The 20335-nt window shown below is 41.7% G+C and overlaps 2 protein-coding genes across 2 annotated transcripts in view; both read right to left on the bottom strand.

Annotated features, from left to right (window-relative positions):
- Window positions 1-17325, bottom strand: part of lrp2b (low density lipoprotein receptor-related protein 2b) — a 33664-nt gene extending 16339 nt beyond the window's left edge. Inside the window, exons 1-40 of the mRNA XM_072372914.1 lie at window positions 17259-17325; window positions 15718-15828; window positions 15413-15535; window positions 14800-14916; window positions 14528-14638; window positions 13866-13982; window positions 13636-13752; window positions 13190-13333; window positions 12602-12718; window positions 12299-12427; window positions 11748-11917; window positions 11342-11565; window positions 10916-11122; window positions 10620-10822; window positions 10263-10403; window positions 9713-9922; window positions 9356-9548; window positions 8894-9019; window positions 8682-8812; window positions 8157-8294; window positions 7771-8049; window positions 7426-7665; window positions 7188-7310; window positions 6947-7063; window positions 6412-6789; window positions 6037-6285; window positions 5673-5881; window positions 5324-5508; window positions 5002-5230; window positions 4729-4906; window positions 4425-4553; window positions 4088-4254; window positions 3716-3859; window positions 3130-3239; window positions 2750-2924; window positions 2264-2477; window positions 1781-2017; window positions 1460-1651; window positions 908-1380; window positions 79-526 (exon numbers count right to left, since the gene is read on the bottom strand). Of these exons, the coding sequence (XP_072229015.1) occupies window positions 79-526; window positions 908-1380; window positions 1460-1651; window positions 1781-2017; window positions 2264-2477; window positions 2750-2924; window positions 3130-3239; window positions 3716-3859; window positions 4088-4254; window positions 4425-4553; window positions 4729-4906; window positions 5002-5230; window positions 5324-5508; window positions 5673-5881; window positions 6037-6285; window positions 6412-6789; window positions 6947-7063; window positions 7188-7310; window positions 7426-7665; window positions 7771-8049; window positions 8157-8294; window positions 8682-8812; window positions 8894-9019; window positions 9356-9548; window positions 9713-9922; window positions 10263-10403; window positions 10620-10822; window positions 10916-11122; window positions 11342-11565; window positions 11748-11917; window positions 12299-12427; window positions 12602-12718; window positions 13190-13333; window positions 13636-13752; window positions 13866-13982; window positions 14528-14638; window positions 14800-14916; window positions 15413-15535; window positions 15718-15828; window positions 17259-17325 (7372 nt within the window). The remainder of the gene's footprint in view (window positions 1-78; window positions 527-907; window positions 1381-1459; window positions 1652-1780; window positions 2018-2263; window positions 2478-2749; window positions 2925-3129; window positions 3240-3715; window positions 3860-4087; window positions 4255-4424; window positions 4554-4728; window positions 4907-5001; window positions 5231-5323; window positions 5509-5672; window positions 5882-6036; window positions 6286-6411; window positions 6790-6946; window positions 7064-7187; window positions 7311-7425; window positions 7666-7770; window positions 8050-8156; window positions 8295-8681; window positions 8813-8893; window positions 9020-9355; window positions 9549-9712; window positions 9923-10262; window positions 10404-10619; window positions 10823-10915; window positions 11123-11341; window positions 11566-11747; window positions 11918-12298; window positions 12428-12601; window positions 12719-13189; window positions 13334-13635; window positions 13753-13865; window positions 13983-14527; window positions 14639-14799; window positions 14917-15412; window positions 15536-15717; window positions 15829-17258) is intronic.
- LOC140278105 (supervillin-like) overlaps window positions 1-20335 on the bottom strand; it is a 156004-nt gene that overhangs the window by 20912 nt on the left and 114757 nt on the right. The gene's annotated exons all lie outside the window — the stretch shown is intronic.

Here is a 20335-nt window from a genome sequence, read left to right as displayed (position 1 = left end):
CGGGATATCAAATAATGTTACAAAAACAGTCGTGAAGGAAATGGTGAAGTGAGCAGTCACAATTAATCCTTAACTCACTTGAGGCAATAATGACAGGAGGGCTGGTGATGGATGTTGTGGTGACATAGCCAATTACGCTCCGACCTATCCCCTTATACTGGGTATAGAAAAGTATTTTCTGTTTGAAGTCATAATCCACACCCATGACGTTGTAGCCCAAGGTCACCGCTGGATAGGGAACACTGTGATCTGCTGGGTCTAGTCTCAGGCTATTCAGCGTGTAGTCTGTGCTGAAAACTAGAAACTCATCCAGTCCATAGCCGCATGTTACTCCGTTGCTCAGGAGCGACCCGTGTGCGCAACCACATTTAGGTTTCTCCTGGTCTGGAATAGCGAAGCAGAGCTGCTGGCAGCGTCCGTTGTCTTCCTGGCATGGGTTGAAGCCTACCAGGTTGGCAGATGTAGGCTGGACATGATAGTCAAACACAGCAACGTCCGTCAGTCCACCAAGACTGTCTCGGATTACCTGGTGACATCGAAAACATTTTTGGTGTTTAGTAGACAAAAGGATTCAAATCGTTGTCATTAAATGTCTACATTTAGTTTTTAGTCGTTTCTATGACTACAAAAACTGTTTTTGTTTTAAGTTTGTGTTGTCTAAGAAAATAATAATGATGTTAAGTAAAAAAATATAATCAAAATGAATCAGTAATGAAAATAATTGAATATTTGGTGTGGATGACACATGACAACAACTAATATTGATGTGGACAAGATTATGAAATGGTTATAATTTCACAGAATTTCTGTAATTGTGCCTATATTTTATGTTGCACCACCCAGTTCATACAAATAACAGCATCATGATAAAACTGTGTGTATTAAATGAAGCTACTTAAACTGTCACCTCGGGCTGTGTAGTATTGGCTGGGTCCTTACTGGCCTGGAACAGCTTTCCAAGCTTTTTATCCACCCACAGCATGTTGTTCCCAAAAATAGCCATTCCCGTTGGAGACGGATAACGGCTCCCATAACGGATAATCTGCCTCTGCGTCCCGTCTGAGGCCATGCGGGAGATCATATCGAGAACATCATCAGTCCAATAGAGGAAGTCATTTGTATAATCAACTGTAAGGCCACGAGGAGACGCCAGGCTCTCTGATGCCAACACTGTGCGGTTTGTTCCATCCAGCAGGGCCCGCTCAATCTTGGGTGTTTGGCCACCATCAGTCCAAAAGAGGTAGCGAAGTTTGGGGCTGACTGCCAGGTCTCTGGGCTGGTCCTGTAAGCTCTTGAAGAGAACCATTCGGTAGGTAGTGTTGATGGCCAGCACCTCCAGGAAAGTCTCGCTCGCAAAGGCATTGGAGAAGTACAAGTTACCTGAGAAAGTGAATGGGGAAATGTAAGAAAAGATGAGGGTTATTCTCCCAACACTTCCTTGTTAGAAGTGGATTCATACCTGCAACCCAGTCTACAGCCAGACCCTGGATGCCTCTCTGTCCGACGCCAGAACTTACGACACGGCTGTAACTCCCTCCATCTATTCTGGCCCTGGTGATGCCCTTGTACGAGGAGTAGGTGCTGTTGTCAGTCCAGTAAAGAAAGCCAGATTCAATATGCAGGTCTAACTTGTCCTTAATGTAATAAGATGCTGGAAAGAAATGATCAGATACATCCTGTGGTTAGTAGACAGCTGTTAATAACATCCAGGAATAAAATCATATAATATGCAAAACAGTCTTAAACACCATATTGTAAAAACAACGAAAAGCCAACATACGTCCACCAACAGGCACCATAGCCTCAGAATGGTCCGAGCTGTTTATGTGGAAGCCTCGGATATAGCTGGGGGTAGAAATGATGGCGAAGGACTCATACAGTTCACAGCGGGTACCATCGTGAGAGGCGATAAACCCTGTGGTGCAGGCACAGGTCTTCTGACTGTCTGGTTTGGGCAGACAGAGGTGAGGACAGCCCCCATTGTTGGAACTGCATGCGTTGGTGGTCCCCGCTGAGTCTGATATGGGGGAGACAAAGAGGTGAAAGTGAGCATTACTAAATCGTAGGACCCCAAATTACTGCAACCGGACGAGTTGAAACTTGACATGTTATGTTGTGACAAGGACTGAAAAGGTAAAAAGTCCCACTCACTCATACACTGACAGCAATTATTGCAAAAAAAAGGGGAAAATCTGGATTAAAAACTAACAAGCTGAAGCACAGACACCTCAGTATTAAATCAGAAATGGGTGAATTCACATACTGTCTCTAGCGTGTACTTTGAGAGCGCGCAGGCCAGACATGCCGCTCCTCATCACCACCATATTGCCACCATTGCTTTTGTCCACCCTCTCAATGACCTCGTAGTCCAGGTCGGTGTAGTAGAGGTGGTCCTGGTAGACTGTGAGCCCCCATGGAGTGGACAGGCCACTGACCAGGGTCACACGGGTTACTCCATCCATGGTGCCGCACTCGATCTGGGATTAAAGAGAGCGTTAACTAAGAATAATCAAAACGTGATATTAGAACAAGGGGTGACAACAACAATTTGAACACACCAATAATATAAATATACTAAAAAATAGTACAATGAACAGAATTGGAGGAAAGAAAGATGCGGGTTAATTGTTTTCAGAAAACAAAAAGGCAAGTGAAGTCTGTAGGGAGAGATTAAAAATCTCAAAAAGGTAATGTAACCGATTGCATTGACGGTCATAGTCTACACGCAGAGCTGGTATTCTGTACACACCACGCCCGAGCCAGCCACACCCCAGTAAAGCTTCATGGTCGAGATGTCAGCAGTAATAAATCCAATATTCGCCATGTTGCCCGTGTAAAGGTTCCTGAGGTTGCCTCCATCCATGTCAGCGCTGCCAACCTTTGGAGGGACTCCATTTGACCCTTTGTCTGTCCAGAATAGTTTCCTGTGGAGGGAGAGAGTAGATGTGAAAAACAGCCGAGGAGGTTTAAGATACAGCAGAGTCAGTGTGAACGCTCGATGGATCCAGTATCGTAAGTTTTACATCCAGCCATTGTTTAATTTTTTTGAACATTATACTACATCAATGGCTTTGTTTAGGTTTTCAAATAAGCCACCCGATCCCCCATAACGATGCACAGATGCTTTACCCTCGGACCGGATCCAGGGCAATTCCAACAGGCTCTCCAGTTTCCTCCGGTTTGCCAGTCGAGGCGATGAGAGTCTTCCTGTATTTCTCATTTCCATCCACACGGATAACCTAAGAGCAAAGCTTTTTTTTTTTCAATTTACTTGAGCAATAACAAAGCAAAGACAAAAATAAAAAAGATAAACACTGACAACCAACAAACCACCAAAAACTCCTAAATGTTATCAATAAAAATCAAAGGTTCTACGCATCTTAGAGAAGTTGCAACAGTTTAACTTCAGCATGCATTTCCAGACTTAATACAAGATGAAGAACTTAATGCTTTGTTGATGGGTTGTTTTTTAAGCAAAGATATGTCTTTATGGCATCCCGCTGCTGTATGAATGTGGAATGAAACAAACACCCTCTTGGAATAACGGCATAATGTATAAAAAGGTGACTGTGAATTATTTACCATTGTAAAAAAAACATGCAAACAAGTGAATTTGTTGTTGAAAATATCTACCTCCAACTCCTCTTTATTCTTTTATCAGACATGTTACATGTTCCCCGTTAAAATTCTTAAAAAGTCTTTATGAGGCGCTTACTTCAATGGATTTGCCCGTGGGGTTGGTGTAATACATCAATCGGCTTATCCAATCAAAAGCCAGACCAGATGGTGACCCCATGTAAGCGGCCGGAGCAAACTCGGATCTGTTGGTGCCGCTGGTTTTCACTCGCCAAATTGAACCCTGATATTACAGTAAAATATGAGAACAAGCATCAAAACAAGAGCAGTCCCGCAAAGATATAAAACGATCAACTCAAGCAGCTAACAGTAAAATCTAACATGAAATATGGCATAAGTTTAATATGATGGTTTCCTATTCACATTTTATTCAAAAGCTTAATAGTATCACAGTTAATTCTAATCACGTTGGACGATTTCTCCATTTCTGCAACCTAAGATGTGCACTCACAGTGCTCTGGACCCAGTAAACAAACTGCTCCTGGTCATCAAAGTCGATGTCTTTCCCCTGGCTGATGCCAGACACGGGGGCCATGGCGTTGTTGGATGGGTCAGCGGGGTCCAAGGGAATGCCAAAAATCACAGAATCCCTCACAACCATCAAGAAGGGGGTCTCATCTAGAATAGGAAACACACACAACAAAGAAAAACACGATAGCACACAAGTTGTAGGGAATACGAAGTATTACCAACCAGAACTAGGCTATGATTATCATTTTACTGATCCACTGATTTACAGGCAATTTCAACTCGATTCAATTCAGTGTGAAGGGGTTCTGAAAACCTACCTTTGATACAGGTGCGTTGGTCAGTATCCAGCTTCCAACCTGACTGGCAGTGGCAGGTGTAGTACCTGGGTCTCATGACTGAGAGCAGGCACAACTGAGAGCAAAGGTGCCCGCCGCATGGGTTGATGGCTAAATACAGAAGCACAATGCCACTTTCAGTCTAAAAACAATAACTCAGGTGAGTTTTTAAATCCATTTATGTGTTCATTTTATTTTTCCCTTTGATCAATACTTGATTAATCTAGATAATTCAAGAGACTTCAACAACTTTGCAGGTAGGTTTTGCGGTCTAACTGTGAGCTACCTGCAGGCTGTTTAATGGGATGGTCCATAACAATGCCCATGGGCTGGTAGACATTGCTCATCAGAGTGGTGATGTTTCCTCCGTGGAACTTGTTCGTCTTCATCACCTTGCTGGTGTAGCGTTCCGACCAGTAGATGCTGTCCTCAAAGATAGTCATACCGTGTGGGTGCTGGAGAACCTGGTGTGAGGCAGTGAGGCATTGTTTTCAAAGTTTATCTCGCAAATGAAGACTTCATTCCTGACTTACAGTATATGTCAATTAATAACACGTACCACATCACTTGCCGTGACCTGATAGCGGTTTTGACCATCATAATCACAGTAGTCAATATATTTCAGGTAAGCATCAGCAAAGTAAACTCTGCGTGTGGTGTAGTCCAGGGCCAGGCCATTGGGCCAGTAGACCTTAGTGCTGACGATGACTTCTCTCAAGAGTCCATCCATGCTGGCTCGTTCAATCCTGGGATTCTGACCCCAGTCTGACCAGAACATCAGGTACGTACTGAGAGGAACAACAGCGTCACAGCAAACCATAAAACGGATGTAATGATATGCTATTATACATTTTGAAAACCTGTTCAGAGAGTTTGCTTACTGGTTACGAGGGTCTAAAACAAGTCCACGGGGGCTGGTCACATTTTTGTTTAAGAGGACCTTGCGAAAGTGACCGTCCAGAGTAGAGACCTCAATGTTCTCCATGACAGAGTCGGTCCAATAAAGGTTCCGACCCACCCAGTCCACAGCAATACTCTCAGGTACCATCAGACCAGAGGAGAAGACCTAAAACAGGGACACGCTGAACAATGACAATGTTGCATATAATACTAAATTCAGTTTATGCTGCCTGAACTCATTTACAGCAAAAACATTCAGCGGCGACTAAGAGAAATTGGCCCGACAGCTTACACTTTAACACACACCTCGTCTGCTACCATTTCACTTACTTCCCGTCTGTCAGTGCCATTGTGGTAGGCCTTCCATATCTTTTTCTGTGAGGCATCAGCCCAGTAGATTCTGGAAGTCGAGCGGTCGAAGTCCACAGACACAATGCTTGAACCAGTGACCAGTGGATGAAGCTGGGGTGGTCTTATGAAGACCCTGTTTGCGATGATCTGGCTACGCTTGGCCACCAAAAGCACCGCTAACACTTGACCTTAGGGGAGAGAAATATACAGTTCATAGATCCACGAAAAAGGTACTCAAACATACCAATACTTTTCACAAACAGTGTAAAAGAATACTTTGATGCTTTGTTTGTCTGCGGTATGCAGACAAACGATACCTTGTTTTGTATTGGCTGTTGCTTACTTTCAGCTTTGCAGGTGCGTCCATCGGGCTCTAGAAGGTAGCCGTCTGAACAGTGACACCTGAAGCTTCCTCTCTCGTTGAAGCACTGCTGGCTGCAGAAACCGGGGATCAAGCACTCGTCTATGTCATCACAAGTCTTGGAGTCATTGAGGAGCTGAAATCCTGGTGGACAGGTGCACTGAGCTCCAAATGGTCCTTGGACACAGTCGTCGCTGCAGCCTCCATTGTTCAGCACGCAGTCGTCTTCGTCTTTTTGAAATTGTATTTTACATTTATTAGGCCGTTTATTCTTTTTTTTGTTGAATTGTTCTGCATTTGTTATTTGTTTCTATGAATATTCCTTACTGAGGCATAAACATAATATCCAATACTCACTGCAGATAGGGGACTCGTCTGCTCCGTTGGGACAGTCCCTCTGGCCATCGCACAACTTGTCCAGGTCAATACACACTTGGTCAGTGGGGCACTGCCACTGTCCTGATGGGCAAGTAAAGGGAGGTGTGGGGCAGTTCTGTTCATCACCCATGTCCCTGCAGTCATTCTCACCGTCACACAACCAGCTCATTGGGATGCACATCTTGTTGGTGCACTGGAAAAAGTTGGATCCGCACGTGACAGGTGGGCAGGAATTGTGTTCGTCAGATCCATCCTCACAGTCTGGGTGGCCGTCACACTCCCATTCGTCCGGTATGCAGAAACCATCAGTCTGGCACTGGAACTCGTCGTCATGACAGAGTCCTGGACCTCGAGTGGCTGGAGATGACAGAGACAATCAAAAAAGGCTTTTCAACATTTTAGCAACAGTTTGCTTAAAAGAAATGTTAGCAACTTGGCAGACTAATGTGAAACTCTAAGCGCCAGCAATTAATTTGATTATCATAATAACAGTTCTGTGTGAGTGTTAACATACGACAGTCTTGCTCATCTGAATGGTCCCTGCAGTCAAAGACGCCATCGCAACGATAACTTGAACTGACACACTGGTCACCGCTGGCACAAGCAAACTCATAGGACTGACAGGAAAACTCTTCAATTTCAAAGAAGAAAAAACCAAAAACATGGAATTCATAAGAAAAAAGAAACACTTTGTGATACAAAAATCATGTATCTTCGAACCCAAAATTAGAAAGATTCCTTAAATAGATTCCTACCGCAGTTTTTCTCATCCGAGCCATCCAAGCAGTCCTGGTCACCGTCGCACACGAAGAAGCTGCTGATGCAGCGGTGGTCAGGACACAGGAAGTAGCCCGAAGGGCACGAAGAGATGGTTGAATCTGGCAATCGCACACAGCTCAGTCAAACAGGATATTCAAAGGCTAACATCTCAGAGTGCAGCATTTCACCAAGCACAGAGGAGGGTTGACAACAGCGTTGCAGCCGCAAACTTACTGCAGTTGTGTTCATCCGAGCCATCGCCACAGTCGTTGTCGCCATCACACACCCACGTTTTAGAGATGCACCTGTTGTTATCACAGGTAAAGTAGTCGGCCCCACAGGTGGTAGGGACACGAGTGGGACAGTTCATTTCATCAGAACCATCTCCACAGTCGTCTATGCCATCACAGTGCCAGCTGGAGTATATGCAGTGCTTGTTGTTGCAGGTGAAAGCGAACGGAGAACAGGTTGCTCCTGGTGAAGAGACGCAAGGCTGTCAGTTTGTTCCAATTATCCAATATTACAAATACATACAAATCCCTTTAACTGTTTTCATACAATACAGCAAAAGACATTTACCGGTATCAGTGCAATTAGCCTCGTCGGTCTTATCTACACAATCAATAATCCCATCACAGCGGTACGAGTTGGGCCGACAGCGTCCTTCATCACACTCAAAAGCGTAGTCACCACAGTTGTTATCCGGGGGGGGCACAGAATCGTCCTTGACACAGTCCCTCTGATTGGACTGGAGTTTCATACCATACGGACAGCCACACACTCGGCTGAAGGAGGGAGTAGGGAAGCAGAAGTGGCTGCAGCGCCCATTGGGCACCATTTTACAGCGGCTGGTGAAGGCTGTGGGAGGAGTGACAAAGGATTCTTACTTCGGCCTAAGTCACAGCTCAGTTATTGTTCTACCTTCTAAGCCACTCATTATTCCTGATAACTTTAAACCAACTTACTGCTGTGCAGGTCAGCTGTGTAGGCCTTGACGTTCATGATGCCCGTGATTCCTTGTCTGATCATGATGTTTCCGCCTCCATCCCTCTTCCTCATCTCAAAAATGGCTCTGGTCCTTGTATCAGACACATACAGGTAGTCTGCAAGAGAAAAATAGCCACATCAACATTTATAAGACTAGTCCTTAGAATTATGAGCTATTAGTAGCTGTATGAGTGATTTTAGTAAGAAATAAACCTATAAAATCTTATTTGTGTGCTATGATCTCTTTTATGAAGTATGCTAAAAGATGAAAAGCTTTTAAAAAGTGAGAAAAAAAAAAAGAGTGACCACATGGTCAGCTGTTAAATCAAGTATCCTCCAGACATCACAGCAGCATAGTAGAAACAGAGGTGCCAGGCTTATAACACTGAACATTTGGAAGTTTAGGCATTATAATCAGAGTTTACAGTTTGCAAAGGTTGCAGATAAACAATAAGTGTATAACATGATGAAAACGTGTGAACGTGTGCATTAGAAATATTCACCTGAATAAACTGTCAAAGAGAAGGGTTGAGTGATCTGGCCGATATTGGTAAACGTCTGTCTGTCATTTCCTTCAATGCCAATGTGACCAATCTGATCCAGGAGGGAATCCACCCAGTACAGCCGGTCCATTCTGTAAAAGAGCAATCACAAGCTACTGTCTTAATTCCTAAAGCAGGAGCCTTTGAATTACATATGGAATGACCGTACTTACGTATAGTCGAGAGCGAGTCCATATGGCCATCCCAGTGTTGTATTGACCAAAGGAACAGCATGGCTGCCATCAGTGTAGGCTTTCATTATGACTGCTGGACGGTACCAGTCTGACCAGAACAAGTAGCTGTGGATCAACATTTGATCAGCGGCAATAAAAATAAAACTAATCAAGAAACCTATAACCTATATATGATATAATTTCACATATTAAACTCTAATCAAGTCTGAAACTGACAGCTGCAATGGTCAAATATCAGAAACACCTAAAAAGCAAAACAGACTAAGCAGAAAAGTTGAAATTAAATCATCTAATGAATAATTCTCTAGATATTTTTGTTTAGTGTGGTGTCGACCAAGCATAGTTCTGTTTCTGCATCTGCAAGCATGAGGTGACCTAAAAAAACCATTAACCTGATAAACAGTTTTGTAGTGATGACTCTTCCTAAATCGGAGCACTCACCCAGCACTAGGATGCACTGCAATTCCTTTCGGGTTCCTCAGGCCAATAACAATGTCCCGTCTGGACTTGTCTGTGACTTTGAAGGCCACCACTGACCTGTAGGAACTTGTGGTCCAAAACAAAACCTTGGAGGTCCAGTCATAAGCCATGGCGTCAATATTTCCCACTCTGTATCCTGTCAAAATCTGCTGAACTGATGGCGTGCATACAGTAAAAACATTTTTTTTAAAGCAAATCGATACATGGTAAATTAATCCTTTATTTAACAAATTAACTAAATGCATTTGCACAACAGATGTAATGGTCTTGGTGGCCTTTTTAACGGTGCTTTACTATACAAATGTAAAAGAAACTCACCTGTGCCATTCAAGTTTGACTTATAGACGAGACCTCTAGACCTGTCGTTGAAAAAGATTGCCTCCTCATTTCCATCAAACTCCACCGCGGAGCCAGAGAGAGATGTTCCGAGTCCCGTGAGGGGAAGGGTGACATCCTCCTGGAAGGATACGTTCAGAGGGATTCCCCGCACCGCCAGAGAGGTGGCCAATAACAAGTAATCCTTTATCTCTGTACAAAGAGAGTAATACTGGTTAACTGCAGGTTTTGATGTTGTCTACATAATCAAGTCATAAATCCCTCCGTTTGAAGGATACTCTGGTTTAAATAGGCTAAAAATAGTTTATTGTAATGTCGTTAGCAATCACTTTATAGGTATACGTTTATGTCTTGGTTCACGTAGCAACATTACTGTATCAACTTGATAATAATGCTGTGAAAAACTGTGTAAACTGTTGAATTGTAGAATTTTCACCAGTTGCCTCATCCCTAAGAACAGAGTTTGGAAAATAAACTGACTTGTGCAACAGAAACAGAGGGTAATTTCACTCTCGGTCACCGAAAAACTCACTGAAGCAGGTCCGCTGGTCAGGCTGCAGGTCGTAACCATAGCGACATTTGCAGCGGAAGCCCAATCCGTCGTTGTCAGTGCGATGACTTAAGAGACAAATGTGCTGACAGCCACCGTTGTGTCTGCCGCACGGGTTAATCACTGTAAGACATGAAGGATGTGATCAGTCCATAAAGGCGCCAACGTCTCTCAGACTGTTTTTCTTATAGCAAACAAAGCAGAGTCTTTGTCGGTGTTGTAGGTAAAAACTACCCGCTGCTTAGCAATCATAGAGAAATCGATGGTTTGACAGGAACCCATGACCAGTAGAGAAACTGTGTCTCACTTGTACCAGTTTGAAAGTGTGTGTCCGCTTACCAATTGGCTGCAGGATAGGGTGTGAGACTACAACATGGCCTGGCCGACTGGCAGTACGATAGAGGAGTGTTGGGTTGCTGCCGTTGAACCGGTTGGATCTGACCACGCCCATCTTGGTCCAGTCAGTGAAAAACACGTGGTTTTCAAACACAGCAATCCCAAAAGGATGTGGAGCCTGTGTTCCACCGTTGAGGACTACTTTCCTGAAAAACAACCACCCGTCAAATACGCCGTAAAGTGGAACGCAACGCCGCAGGGAAACGGTCGACCGACGCCAGTTTGAATGAAAACCCTACCTGTCCAAACCACTGTATGTGACTGTCTCCACTGTGTCAAAGTGGCTGTCAGACCAGTAGACCCTCCTGGTGACAATATCAAGCGTAATTCCAGTTGGCGTGCCGAGCCTGCTTTTGACCAGTTCCACACGATTACTGCCATCCATGAAGGCTCGCTCGAGCTTTGTCTCCTCATTGTTAACGCCCATGTCTGTGAAGAACATGTAGCTGCAAACACACAAAAAGTCAACATTAAATGGATACATACACACACACACACATATGTATATATATATATAGTTTGTTACAACTCAAACTGCTTGTTAAAAAGGGGACAAAAAAAACCCTGATGTCTTTTGGAAGTATTTCATCTAATTACAGCTAATACGATGCACTGCATGCAAAGCAAGCTCAGCAGCTTTGCTAAACTAAAGCGTGTAAACGCACCCCACGGTAGGGTCCAGAGCGAGCCCATGAGGAGTCCGCAGGTTTTCAGCCACCAGTGTCACTCGATTCCCTCCGTTGAAATCGCACGCGTCAATGCGCTCCACCATAGCTTCTAAGACGTAGAGTTTTAAGTTGACCCAGTCCACCGCAAGATTCTGCACGCTGCTGACCGCAGCAGTCAGAACCTCCTTTATGTTATCCCCATTATAGCTGGCAGAATAAACCTGGGAAAGGAGTCACAGTGGTTGCGGTGAACTTGCACTTGAAAAATGCATACTGTTTGCATGCATTTTGTCCGCCAAGCTCCAAGTCGCTAAAAGACTGCTCAAATATAAAAAAAAAGAACCAAAGAAAGAAGAAAAAATGCTGTAGTCGAGAATCTCATCCAACAGTGAACCACACTGACCTTTTGGGTATTTGTATCACTCCAGAAGACTAAGTCGGAGCGCCAGTTGTAGGCCACTCCGACAGCATAACCTCTGCCCTGGGATGGCACCAGAGTTCTGACAAAGCGCCCGTGTATGTCGGCCATCATCACATCACCCCCGTTGGTGAAAATGAGCTGTGGTAATCCAGCTGAAAAACATTAATGCAAGGACCAAGTGCTAAATTTATTTTCTTTTAGAAGCAGAAATTTGAGTGAGTAAAAATATACATGTATATATAACTGTGAAGCAAACATGCAGATAATCATCTGTGCAGCTAACCACAGATGATTATCTGTGCAACTTCTCTTTAACCACAAAGAGAAAAATGAGCTTTTAGTGAATGTCTTTTTAAATAAAATCAGGTCAAAGGCGATTTTTAGCCAGTTGGTCTGTCGAAAGATGATGTAGGCAAGTAAAAGTACAACTTCTGGTTTTCTTAAATGAGTCAAATTTACTTTTGAAACACCACACAGGCTAAAGCAGCTCATCGGTGCCATATAAAACCGCCTTGTGATGTGTCACTCCGTACCTGAGACGTTGGCTTTGCAGATATGACCCTGCTCTAAGAAATATCCATCAGCACAGCTACAGTGGTGTGTCCCAGGACGATCCTCACACAGCTGGTCACAAATCCCCCAGATATCACAGTCATTATAATCTGTGCAACAGAGCAAACAGCCATGTTTTATGGTATGGACACTGGATCTATTGCAGAGCTATTGCAACCGGACTCCGTGAAATTGACTGAGAGCAATTGCACCAGGGCACTGTGACGAAATCCACTTCTTAACAGATGTTGCCTGTGTTTTCAAAGGAGAAATGTGGCACTCACCTTCACAGGTACGGCTGTCATTGGCTACTATGAAGCCATCAGGGCAATAGCATGAGCCACCCTGCGGAGAAGGGTGGCAGAGAAACTCACAGCTCAAGGTGGAGCACCGATCCAGGCCTGTGGATAGAAATTGTACTGATCAGCATCATGTTTAAGTCTAGTTATATGTTGTGCTTTTTATAAAATGTTTTTATTGTTTTATTATCACCATGGGAGAGTGTCGTTTCAAACTTTATCACAAGATCATCATAATGATGGTCACAACTTACTGAAAATTGCAAACGAATATTAAAAAAAAAAAAAAAACAGCTGTGTGCGAGGGCAGTAATAAGGAAGACAAAAGTTACGATTATGTTTATAGGGGCAACACACCGTGTTTAACACCCCGTACCTAAATTTACAGTCTAATAAAAGCGCAAAAACACATTTTCACAAGCTTTTTTCACTAGCTTTAACTCTACTGAGTCAGGTCTCAATCAGACTTGGTCTCATTTAGAGCTGGCTCAGTACGGTTTCTTTAAATTCAAATTCATGTTTGTGAACATGTCTCAAATTCCTGAGGAAAACTGATGGGTCAGACACACTTACTGCAGGTCTGCTGTGCTGTGGAGTTGGTCTCATCTGTACCACCAGGACAGTCGGGTTTGCCGTCACACACTTTAGCCACCGGTATACACATCGCCGAGCCCGGACATCCCCATTCACCAGGGTAACAGTCTCGGGAGTTACTATCTAACACCAACACAAACACACGCGTATAAACACAGAAAAATCCCAAAACTTGCCCCATGAAACGTACCCGGTCACTCACTTCAACATATAAACTATGCTAATCGAGAAATATACACATTTATAACTAATCATCACATTTATTATGAAGTTTCTTTACATATTTTTCAAAAAAAAGTTTCAATGATTTTGCAGTGAGTCTTGTTTGTGCTGAGGTTTACTCATTTCTGACACAATGATTTCAGAAATACCACAACCCCATTGACACTGAATCGGAGCCCACATGCATGAGCAAGTTCTCTCACCACATCCTCTCTCATCACTGAAGTCACCACAGTCGTTGAACTTGTCACACACCCAGCGCTGAGGAATGCAACGGCCACTGGAACATGCGAACTCACTGCCACTACAGCTCGGGTACACTAATGAACAAGTACATCACATAACAGTGAATCCCCTCTTTATCGTGAAATAAAAGCGACTCGTTGTTGTGAAAGTGTGTGCAAGTGACTGTTCGGCCACATTGAATCCTTACAGCAGTCTTGCTCATCACTATTATCCCCGCAGTCGTTCCAGTGGTCACACACAAACGGAAATGGAATACAGTAGCCATTAGCACACTCAAACTGGTGGAGGGGACAGTGCTGAGTTGCTGGAGATGGATAAAAAAAAAATCTGTGTTAAATGTTTAATCACATTCTAAGTAAAGTAAAGAATGTAAGAACAGGTCTCGAAATTCGATACGTCTCACATAAGCATTCCTCAATTAGATAAACCGTTCAAAACCAACTGTCTGTTTGATATTTCCGTTCGTTTTGGGGATATAACTAACTTGTTTAACTCACTAAACCACAACTAGTGTCAAGAAGGATTGTGTTCGGCCGTTTCTTCTAAAGATACTTTACCAGCCCCACGCAAACAAACTTTATCAACGTCTAAATAAAGATGGCGACCGGAAGTGACATGTTGTTCTTTTTAGATAGGTTTCTGTACTATCTATATGCTAAGCTATGTTCTCTATTTCCACTCATATATTAATGTGTGATTTGTATGTGCAGCTCTTGTGTGGCTAAATCAGTTCATTTACTGGGTTTTAAGGCAAAATTGCCTGTTAAATTTCCCCAGTTTATCAAACAGAAATCATGGTATCACTAAAACATACACAGACCAAGTTTGCTTTGAATTTTGTCAACTCACTGCAGTTAGATTCATCAGAACCATCTCTGCAGTCCTGCAGGCCATTGCAGTGCTGAGAGTTATTGTAACAGGCCCCATTTGCACATGTCTTCTGAGTGCAGGGCGGATAGTCTAAAAAGAGAGGAGGAAGAAAGAACACAACTTTATCTTAATGCAACAATAAAAAATCAAACAAATTTCGGACGTTATTGGAGATTGTCCACCTACTGGTATTATGTTGAGTATTATGAGTATTATGATTTTAGGCTGCCAAGATTAGGTGAAAGTCTTACTGCAGTTGTTCTCATCAGAGTTGTCCACACAGTCCTTCACGCGGTCACATCTGAATTTACTGGGGATGCACTGGCCCTCCTGGCAAGTGAACTGGTCTGGGCTGCAGGTACGTCCGCCTGAAATAAGACTGAGTGAGTGGGTATTGATTCCACATGTGGTATCATGAATTGTTACTATGAAATAGACTGCATTGTATTTTAGTTAAGTTACAACATATTGGATCATGGTTGGATTTAATTGGACTCAATCTAATTGGATTTCTATTGAACTTGTTTATTCTCGGCCTAAACTGCCTTAAAATGACACGTTATGAAATGGTGTTAGATCAACAAACCCAACTGAACTGATCTGAACTAAGTATTAAAAGATCATTAGAATTCTAATTAAACATTTTTATTGAACTCTGGTAGTACTGTGACATTGAGCTTTATACTGACATGATGTGGCCACCTAGTGGTTTAAGTCTATATTGCTCCACATAGGCAGACTTATTTATTACAGATTTGAATGCCCAACTTAAAGCCAGTTTAAGCACTAACACACATCTATAGAAAATGAATAAAATCACATATGTATTTTCCTTAACATAAACATTCAGCATGTATTTTGTACCACATGTTCTTTGTTCATCTGAGCCATCAACGCAGTCTTCCTCGCCATCGCAAACAAATCCCGATGAAATGCATTCACCACTTGTCACACACTTAAATTCCTGCGAGGTGCAGGCTGGCGGTGCTGCCACAAGGGAACAAAGCAGGTGAATTGTTTAGTGACAGAGCTATGTGCTTTTGTTAGATGTTTTTGCTTCTGCACAACTCATTTATTTTGTTTTAGTTGATTTCCAAATTAAGAAATAACTACAAATTCATATGTCATCATGGTATTGTAAAAGTCCTGCGACTAGTTGTAAAACTTACGACAGTTAAGCTCATCTGAGTCATCTGCGCAGTCTTTAGTTCCATCACACCTCCAGGCTATGTTAATGCATTGTCCACTGGTGCACTGGAACTCATTACTGCCACAGTTCCCTGTAGAGAAGACATAGAAACAGACAAAAACATTAGTTTGATTTATCTTTTTATGGGCGCTGCATGAGCTGCTTGGAGAGTTCTTTTTCATTATTTGAAATAACACAATTGTTTAAACTGGTGCTCTGTGTCAAATAAGGTTATGTTTCAAATATAATAAGAATATGATAGGTTAAAATATTTCATATTGTTCATTTTCCAGGTGGAAGATTTATCAAAGAGATACCAATTATTAGAACCATGAGAGAGTTACTTAGTGACGACTGAATAATAAAAATAAATTTAACACTTTGCATATTGAATAGGACAGCTTTTTTTGTCTAATAACAATGTTTGTTCTTTGAATTTTTTAAATCAGCTGTGTGATCAGTCTAGTTTTCATTGTACATTAATAAATTCATGCGCTTGTCTGCAAGAAGTGATTCGTGAATTGATTGGTGCAATAAAATAAAAAGTCTTTTTATTTAAATGTTTTATGTTACTGCTGCTTTGGTGTAAAAAAGTCTATTTTACTGTTTCTTTGACAAATGAATTACTATGTTTATGACTGCTATATTACTTATAATTTCTCTATGTGCGGAGTCTGAACCTTAAAGCATGTGATCTGGCCTTTAAAGGAAAGTTAATTCTTCACCATGAATCAACAGTCCATCTCGTGACCATGCACCATGCCAAGCTGCCATTTCAAGACATTTATCAGTATTCGAAAGGGTGAATTCAGTGTTTTTAGCTTTTGTATCTCTTGTGGATTCATATATATTCTTTAGTTCCACATGAATCATGTTTGTTTGATTGGATGTTTCCTGGCAGCATTACACAAAATAAATGAATAGATAAATAAACATAAAATTTCACTAACCATCCAAATTTCAGTTGCTCTGTAGAACAGTGAGATACGGGCACAGATCTGAAAGATTGCTAAAATTGCAAAATGGAACATAATGGACTCCTAGCGCCCTTGGTTAAGTAAAAAATGTATGTGACGCGTAAAACACCAACTGCTAACTACCCACTTTCATTGTAAATGCATAATTGCTTATCAATTCTCTGCATGTTGCATATAGTCTGGGACCTCGCATTCTTGTGTTTTGTCAAAGATTTTGATAGTTTAGAACCAGCTTAATTGACCAATAATGTCATAGATCTTTTTTCTGTAATAGTTTGTCAAAGTAAGTGTGAAACTACTTCAGGGAGCTGAACTTTTTTTTTTTTTTGTCTATCCCAGAAATGACAGTAGTAGGACACCAAAGTCTTTTGGTGATGACAGCAGTGTGATGAAGAAGAGAAAATTTTAAAAAAACCAACACATAGGCCTACTGCTCTCATAACTTCTATATGTGTATATTCTGTCACGGTTGTCACTATTCCTTTAATTTAATCTCTATTTGTTTTAACAAATGTCTAAGATGGAAAAAAGCGAGAACACTTACCTTGAACAAGATGAATTCCTTGGGTTAGCAGCAGAAGAGACAAAAGATGAAGACCATTAAGGTGCATGATTTAACACTTTGTTTTCTTCTCTCGCGTCCTTGTCTTTTCACAGCTCAGGTGTTGGTTTGCCAAAGTGTGTGTGCTCATGCCCAATCTGCACCCATGACTGTCAAAGCCCAAATGATCTTGAAGAGGATGATGACTTTGGGATTGAGATGTAAAACCACGAACAACCAGCAGGTCAGTAATGTGACATGGAGTGATACAGCTTTTTATGGCTTGCTCTTTTACATAAACTTCATCTACGATTAACTTTTACCTGTTGGTATGTTGTCTACCTCAGCAAAAAAAAAAGAAGAAAAAAAAGTGACAGCTCATTTTTGTGTAACAGAATGCGTATGACAGGAAGTTCACTGCTAACAACTGATGGTGGATTAAATGTACATGTTTGTACATTTCAGCATACCATTTGATATTCACTTCAAAACCTTGTTCTTCACGTCTGAGTCTAATGTGATTATTCTTCTTGGGAGTCAGGTTGGTCCTCCATGCTCCATATAAGTGACTTGAAATAAAAGACTTTTAGGAACATGATTTAGACATGAACTTTTGCAGTGTGTGTCATGCACACATCAGCAAACAGTGGTGCCAAAAAGCTTGAGCAACACATGAACTTTTGGTATTAAAAAGATTGAAAACATCCTCTTATTTCGCCTTTAAGACCTTTTTGTAAATAAAGAGCACTCAGTTAAACAAACGGGACAATATACCGACTGATAATTTATGAAGGAAAATGATCCAATATTACATGTGTGTATGTGGTTATAGAAATCTTTGCTGTCTCTTTCTGTTGTGACCTCTGTGCAGCAGCAATTGCAACTAAACCTTACCATTTACTGTCAGTCAGTCTTGCAGATCATCTTGGAGTTTTATTCAAATCCTCCGTTCAGAGCTACCACAACTGGGATGTTGGTGGGTTTCCTCACATTGACTGTGATATCTAATAAAACAGATCTAATGAATTAAGGCTAGGACACTCTAACACATGCAGTTTACTCATTGTTAACCATTCTCCGGTAGAATGACCCATGCTCTCCTGAAATTCAGTTAGAATCAGTTTAGAATCACGTGTTTAACTCAGAATTCGCTGACACAAATGGTCAGATTTCCATTCACTATCTGAACAAATCTGGAGGAATCTTTTGGAGAAAAAAAAAACAGAAAAAAAAGAATCAGAAATCAGACACGTTTCCAAGATTGGTTTGAGGCAAGTAAACGAGGTTGTGTCGTGTCAGCAGGTGGCACTACACACTACGCTGCTCATAGCGCACACTGCCACCACTGCAGTAAGGCAAGGCATGGCGAATCTATTTATACAGCACAATTCAATAAGTAGGTGACTCAAAGTGCATTACATAGAACATAAAAGCACAAAAAACTAAATCCACAGAAAAAAATCAAAACAGAATGAAAAGTGCAGTGAAAGTTTTTAATCAAAGTCTTACAATTGAATCAGTTAATTAAATGTAGCGGTGCCCAGGAAACTGTTTAGGCTTGATTTAAAGGAAGCATGAGTTGACGCAGACCAGCAGCTCTCTGGGAGTTTGTTTCACATATATGGTACATAAAGATCGGAAGCAGCTTCTCCATGTTTAGTTCTAAATCTGAGGACAGAAAGCAGTTCTGTTCCTCAGAATCTGGGGTGACTTGACAGTCACAACGTACTACAAGAACTGAGATGTGCCCTGGCCCTAAACCATTTATAGCTTTAAAAACCAACCGCAGTATGTTGAAATAGAATCGTTGACAGACAGGGAGAGAGTGTAGAGACCTCCTTCTCTTTCCTGGTTTTACTGAACAACTTCAACTGTTTGATCAATCTTTTAGGTGAACCAGTAAATATGCTGCAACAATAAAGTCCACTGATAATAACTGAATGAGTCAGCTTTTCTTTGAATCACGCTGACACATTAGTCCTTTCATCCCTGAAACATTTTTCAGCTGACTTCATAACTGACTTAATATGGCTGTTGAGCCCATAATAACACCAAGAAGCGGGAAGAAAAAATAACTAGACTGCTGCAATGACTTCCTCAAGATGAAAATAAGTGCTTTGATATATCAGAACATCTTGGATTTTATCTGGAAAGATGTCGGTCAGTCATGTGAGACTTATCATTAGGTCAGTCTGGAAACAGCTGCTTAGTCATGTCAGTTCAATGCTTATCCAGGTCAGACACACTTCAAAAAGCTGTGTTCAGGATGCTTTGCCACCAACATTTTCTTATTGACATCTTACAGATATGAATCAAGAAACAGCAAAAAAAAAAAATGCTTATGATGAAAGGACATCCTGGTTTCAAATGTTTCAAATATGGGCTAATGTCCTCAAGCTGGAAAACAGCGTTTTCTCCAAACACAATGCCAGCAATTTAAGCAAAAATAAAATGAATTTATTTGGAGCTGAACGCAAAACATGTTTTTCCCCCAACAATTCTCTGGCATGCCAACTTGATTTTCAGGAAGCATCAGATGGGGAGGCAATATTTGCTTTATAGAGGTGGAGCTTCCTCCTCGCTGTCCTGTTATGCATACCATAGTTAACTAGTGTTCTGCTGATGGTGGAATCATGAACTTTTAAAGACAAATAAAGGCAAGCCTTTATTTGCTAAGAATCTACCCAGAGTTCCTTTATGGGTTTGCAGACTTTACTTGCTTTGTTCTTGGAAGGATTTTCGCTGATTAACCACTCTTTAAAGGGGAAACAATGCTCTTGAGTATTTTCATTTGTACCCAGTCTGCCTGTCTGAGTGAGTGAAACCCCAATTCCTTTAGGAATGGTTTTGTAACATTTTCCAAACCGATGGGCATCAGCAACATGAAGCCCTCAGAAATCTCCTTTATTCTTTCTGTGACACATTTTCACAAACGTCTGTTGTGTGAGACTTGGACTAAAACAGGCCACCCACAACTGATTAAACGCAACCGCACATGCATGTACACTATTGTTTTTTTTTAGCTTAGGAAATGTGGATGGTTATTTGATACATATATACGTAAACTCCACTCCTTTTTA

The sequence above is a fragment of the Leuresthes tenuis genome, unplaced genomic scaffold (assembly GCF_036924035.1).
Source record: "Leuresthes tenuis unplaced genomic scaffold, fLeuTen1.0.hap1 SCAF_20, whole genome shotgun sequence".
Lineage (NCBI taxonomy): Eukaryota > Metazoa > Chordata > Actinopteri > Atheriniformes > Atherinopsidae > Leuresthes > Leuresthes tenuis.
This window is presented reverse-complemented; position numbering and strand designations above follow the sequence as displayed.